The sequence below is a fragment of the Brassica oleracea genome, chromosome C9 (genome assembly GCF_000695525.1).
Source record: "Brassica oleracea var. oleracea cultivar TO1000 chromosome C9, BOL, whole genome shotgun sequence".
Lineage (NCBI taxonomy): Eukaryota > Viridiplantae > Streptophyta > Magnoliopsida > Brassicales > Brassicaceae > Brassica > Brassica oleracea.
This window is the reverse complement of record NC_027756.1, coordinates 43,530,506-43,535,620: the sequence shown is the minus strand read 5'-3', so window position 1 is coordinate 43,535,620 and position 5,115 is coordinate 43,530,506. Positions and strand designations below refer to the sequence as shown.

At 34.7% G+C, this 5,115-nt stretch overlaps 2 protein-coding genes across 2 annotated transcripts; both read left to right on the top strand.

Annotated features, from left to right (window-relative positions):
- Positions 1-412: 412 nt before the first annotated feature.
- On the top strand, positions 413-1,977 carry LOC106316139 (probable aquaporin PIP2-4). Its single transcript, XM_013754016.1, has 4 exons — positions 413-772; positions 1,030-1,180; positions 1,352-1,637; positions 1,732-1,977. The coding sequence occupies exons 1-4, from the start codon at positions 466-468 to the stop codon at positions 1,843-1,845; spliced, it is 858 nt and encodes a 285-aa protein (XP_013609470.1). The 5' UTR covers positions 413-465; the 3' UTR covers positions 1,846-1,977.
- Positions 1,978-3,254: 1,277 nt separating this feature from the next.
- On the top strand, positions 3,255-3,775 carry LOC106316744. The gene has a single exon (XM_013754618.1). The coding sequence runs from the start codon at positions 3,319-3,321 to the stop codon at positions 3,751-3,753; it is 435 nt and encodes a 144-aa protein (XP_013610072.1). The 5' UTR covers positions 3,255-3,318; the 3' UTR covers positions 3,754-3,775.
- The last annotated feature ends 1,340 nt before the right edge of the window (positions 3,776-5,115 follow it).

Below are 5,115 nucleotides of genomic sequence, written 5' to 3'. Positions count from 1 at the left end.
ATGTCCCTCGGTATATTCCGAACGTTTTTTTATAAACGGATCGATCGATGGATATATGTCCAAAAACACATCGATTGATGAACTTCCGAGGAAATATCCCGACGAAGTTCTCCCTCGGTATATTCCGAGGAGATTTCCGACAAACTAGTGATCCTCGGAATTTCCTCGGAAATTTGTTTCCTCGGAATTCCGTCGGAAAATTCCGAGGGATTTCCGAGGAAAGAAAAAATTCCAAGGAATTATTTCCGAGGACTTGTTTCGTCGGTACGTCGTCGGAATAACTATCCACATAATTTATAATTTTATAAAGGATCCGTCTTATAATTTACTTATACCAAACCTTTTCACAGTCTCTGACTCTCTGTGTGTATATATACACACACAATTAAATCCAAAAACGTCAACAAATATTAAAACTCATCAGTCTCTTCCTCTATATCTCTCTCATCCTCATCATCTTTGGTCATGGCAAAGGACTTGGAGGTGCAAGAGGGCGGAGCAACGGCGGCGAGAGATTATGTTGATCCTCCTCCCGCTCCATTGTTGGACATGGAGGAGTTTGGGAAGTGGTCGCTCTACAGAGCGGTCATAGCTGAGTTTGTGGCGACACTTCTCTTCCTTTACGTCTCTGTCCTCACCGTAATCGGGTACAAAGCTCAGACCGACGCAAACGCCGGAGGAGTTGACTGCGGCGGCGTTGGAATACTGGGGATTGCATGGGCTTTCGGTGGAATGATTTTTGTTCTCGTTTACTGTACCGCCGGTGTCTCCGGTAGGTTTATACAAAACGTTCGAATCACGCTACATATTATTGTTACGCAACAAAAAAAGTTAGAATATTGTGTATTTACGGAACAAATAGACCAAAGTAATTCTAACGTATATTAGTTATTTTACATCATTCTACGTATATTAGTTAGAGATGGTGAATCCAAGTTAGGTATTAATTACTTTGGTTCAGCTTATCTAATTTAAAATACAAGCATAATTACAATTTGAGTTAATCTTGTGTGTTATTTACCTTTGAAGGTGGTCATATAAATCCGGCTGTGACGTTCGGGTTGTTCTTAGCTAGAAAAGTGTCATTAGTGCGGACGGTGTTATACATTGTGGCTCAGTGCCTTGGTGCTATCTGCGGTTGCGGTCTGGTCAAAGCATTCCAAAGTTCTTACTACACCAGGTTCCATCATGTCTCAACATTCATGCCTCAATAATTAAAATAAATCGATTTAAAAAGCCAATCAATTGTATATGTATAATTATAAGCATGCATGTTAATACTTAATATATATGATTACGCTCGTTGGCTCCACCTCCATATCTAATGTTTTTTACAAAAAAAAAACATTAGATATGGAGGTGGAGCCAACGAGCTAGCTGACGGCTACAACAAAGGAACCGGACTCGGTGCGGAGATCATCGGAACATTTGTCCTAGTCTACACCGTTTTCTCGGCCACAGATCCCAAGCGAAGTGCACGTGACTCTCACATTCCAGTTTTGGCGCCACTTCCCATTGGGTTTGCCGTCTTCATGGTTCACGTAGCCACCATTCCCATCACCGGAACAGGAATCAACCCGGCCCGTAGCTTCGGAGCCGCAGTTATCTACAACCAAGAAAAGGCCTGGGATGACCAAGTACGTCATTAACTGTTTTCATATGGACACATTTTTCTATATTAAAACTGAAACTAATGATGTTTTATTATATGATGTTTGATCAATTAAACAGTGGATTTTTTGGGTGGGACCAATGATCGGAGCAGCAGCAGCTGCGTTATACCATCAGTTTGTTCTAAGAGCGGCTGGTATTAAAAGTCTTGGCTCCTTTAGGAGCTCTGCTTAACTTTAGTTGTCTGAATTAAGAATCTTCAATAAAAAATGATGATTACCAGCAGTAAAAGAAAGTTACATCTATCCCATCTTTTTATTTATTTTGTGTTCTGTTTTTTTTTTTTTAAATTTAAATTTCATGGAATTTCCCATTGGTTGTACATGCGGTTTTAATTAATTTTGCTTTACGATAACTCTCGATTTCGCTTTATATCTTTTCGTAGAGTTAACGTTGATTCTGCATTGATTCTATTTCTCTTGGGAATCAACAAGAAAAAATCACTTTTCCTCTATTTTCATAACTTTCTCAATACACACAAACGCTTAAACCATTTAAAATACTCCCAACAACGAGAACAAAACATCGTTTGTCCCTTTGGATATGCATATCATGTTAATGATTATACAGTTCTCAAATTACAACTTGTAGTTCTCTATCTAATAACAAATATACAGACTGAGTTATGTGATTCCTCATCAGGCTCCTCATCTTACATATGATTTGGTCAGATACCTAATCGGTTAATTAGAAAGATGGTTGGTTTATTAGCGGGAACTGAGTGTTATGTTTTGTACTTGTAGTAGTGAATCCGATAGAATACTTGTTTGTAGGATTTGGGAAACAGGCTTGGACTTGTTACTAGAAGACTTATAACTGGTTAGAGTTTGTTTGTATTGAGAAAATTTTCCTTTAAGATAAGTCTCACTTTTATCTTTTCCAAGAGTTAACGTTAATTTTGCTTCAATTATATTTTCTCTTTGAAAATCAACAGATGTCACGTCTGTTTACAATAGTATCCAGACACAAGGAGAACACACTTTATTTCTATATAATATTTTGCTAACAAAATAACTTTCTGTTTACTTCAGCACCATATTAATGTCAACTATGGATTGAAAACAAGATTTGTTCGAAAATGAAACAATACAAACCTTAAAGTGTGGACCCGATTAATAATTTCCCTTTTCTTAGTGTTTATATATTCCATTGCGGTTCCTTCAAGCTAACAAACTCTTCATGCATTCTTTGCCACTAATCTTACCCCAATAATATTGAAACTCGAAGACAAACCTTATGGACGTATATGTTCTAAAATGATTTAGTCCATATATCAATATATAAACAAAGTAAATTTCAACGGTGTTGAACCAATGAACTACTACAGATGTTTAGTTCCTGTAATTTATTTAAGCAAGTACTATCAACACTTGTATTAGAGGGAAATTATATAATCTAAATAATGAAATTTACAAACAAGAAAACTGCATTAACCAAAGTGGGGTTTTCACGACTCATCTTCATTCATTTAAAAAAGAACCTTTTCTTCTTTTGTTATTGTACAATCATACAATCATACAAATTTGCACTTCAAGCAACATTTATCTTTTCTGTAAACCAACCTTATAAAGTCCCCAAAACACACACACACACGCATACACACACACAAACAAAACAAAGGTTTCAAGAGAAGAAAAAGAAAACAACATGACATACCTAACTCACTCTTTGCCCTTCTTCTTCTCCTGCTTGTCTATGCTTCTATGTTTGTCCATTGCAGGAAGCAGACCTGCTCATGGTCCAGCTTATCTAAACCCCTATGCTTTCTCTCCAGAAGCTTACGATTTCTTTCACCCACAATCATCACTTCCTAACAATATTCCACCAAGAGACTCGCCTTCTTCGTCTTCACTTTCACCTTCACCATCACCTTCTAAGACCTCTAATGTAGAAGCAGATACACAAGGAAGTAAGTTTTCATCAGAAGAGCACACAAATGAGAGTATCAGAGAAGAAGGACGAGGAGAAACCGTTGGAATAGTGTTAGGCGTTTCTTTCGCGGCTTTTATTTTGACGGGAGCTTACTTTGTTATCAAGAAACGACGAGCAAATATAACCCGCACGATTGTAATCCATGCTTAAATTAACCGAAAAAATAATTCAAGATTTTGTCAAATTGCTATTAGTGTGATTATGTAGAATGGTACAGAATCACCATGATGCAAAATGTTGGCAAATCCTACATTTATATGTTTGTTTAACTAACTTATCATCTTGTTATTCTAAGTGGGCTGGGTAAATGGGCTTCGTTTGTAAAGATGGAGCTCCAAACAACATTACCATTTTGTAGAACTTTTGCCCATTTTGAACTTAAGAAAATATTACCGACTAAAAATTTAAAATTTCATATACAATCAATAGTTAAACATAGTGTTTTGAAACCCGACTCGGATCCGCGGTTGAACAGGTAAACCTGGTGGTCCAACAAAAAATCCGGTTTGGGTTTTTCAAAAAACCCAATATTTAGAAACCGAAAAAACCTGAAATCCGATACCGGTTGAACCAATAAATAAATTTTACTTTTTTTTTTATGGTTTTTAATTCTGTTTTTAGATTATGTTTTATATTCTCACTTTCCAATTAAGAATTTAGGTGCTGACAAAAAAAAAGTTAGGTTTTTTCTTTTCAGTTTTATATTTGTGATTTTTAGATTTTGACGAAGATTTCACTATGTCACCCGAAGAAAATGAAGTGAATGATGATAAAGAGACATGAAATTAGTTGATGTGATTTGGTGTTAGTTTATTTCCGTTATTGACAATTTATAACAATGATCTTTTACTTTTGATTTATTTTGGATTTGAAGTTTAATTTGTTATTCACATTAGACATTTAAATATTTATGAATTTTATGTCTTGATTTTTTTAGATAACATAACTCGTACCTTGTTACATAAAATTTTAAATGGTTCAAACTATTTTTTTTATATTTTGTATGTAAAATGAAAATGAAAAATATAAAAAGTTTTTATTAAAAACAAAAGTTAAGTATTTTCTATATGTTTTTTAAATATAAAATATATACATATCCAAACTATTTTTGTATGTTTTAAATTTTTTATAGAAAATATCAAAATTTAGTTTCTATATTTTTACTTTCATAGCTTTTATATTATTATATAAAAATTAATTAATTTATTAACCTGCGATTCATCCGCGGTCGACCCAGTGATTCAGCAATCCGGTAAGTCGTCCGGTTCAGTATCAGTGTCGGGTTTAAAAACATTGGTTAAATGCAATGGTTTTAAACCCGACCCGGACATTGAACCGGACGACTTACCGGGTCGCTGGGTCACTGGATCGACCACGGACGAACCGCGGGTTAATAAATTAATTAATTTTATTATATAATAATATATCAGTTATGTAAATAAAAATATAGAAACTAAAGTTTAATATTTTATAAATGTTTTTATAAACATAAAATAATAGTTTGGATATGCC

Bases quoted from the DNA above. Each gene is read 5' to 3' on its own strand.
- LOC106316744 (XM_013754618.1), top strand. From the start codon at position 3,319: ATGACATACCTAACTCACTCTTTGCCCTTCTTCTTCTCCTGCTTGTCT.
- LOC106316139 (XM_013754016.1), top strand. From the start codon at position 466: ATGGCAAAGGACTTGGAGGTGCAAGAGGGCGGAGCAACGGCGGCGAGA. The intron at 773-1,029 runs GTAGGTTTATAC...TTACCTTTGAAG, and splicing joins CTGTACCGCCGGTGTCTCCG to GTGGTCATATAAATCCGGCT. The intron at 1,638-1,731 runs GTACGTCATTAA...TCAATTAAACAG, and splicing joins AAAAGGCCTGGGATGACCAA to TGGATTTTTTGGGTGGGACC.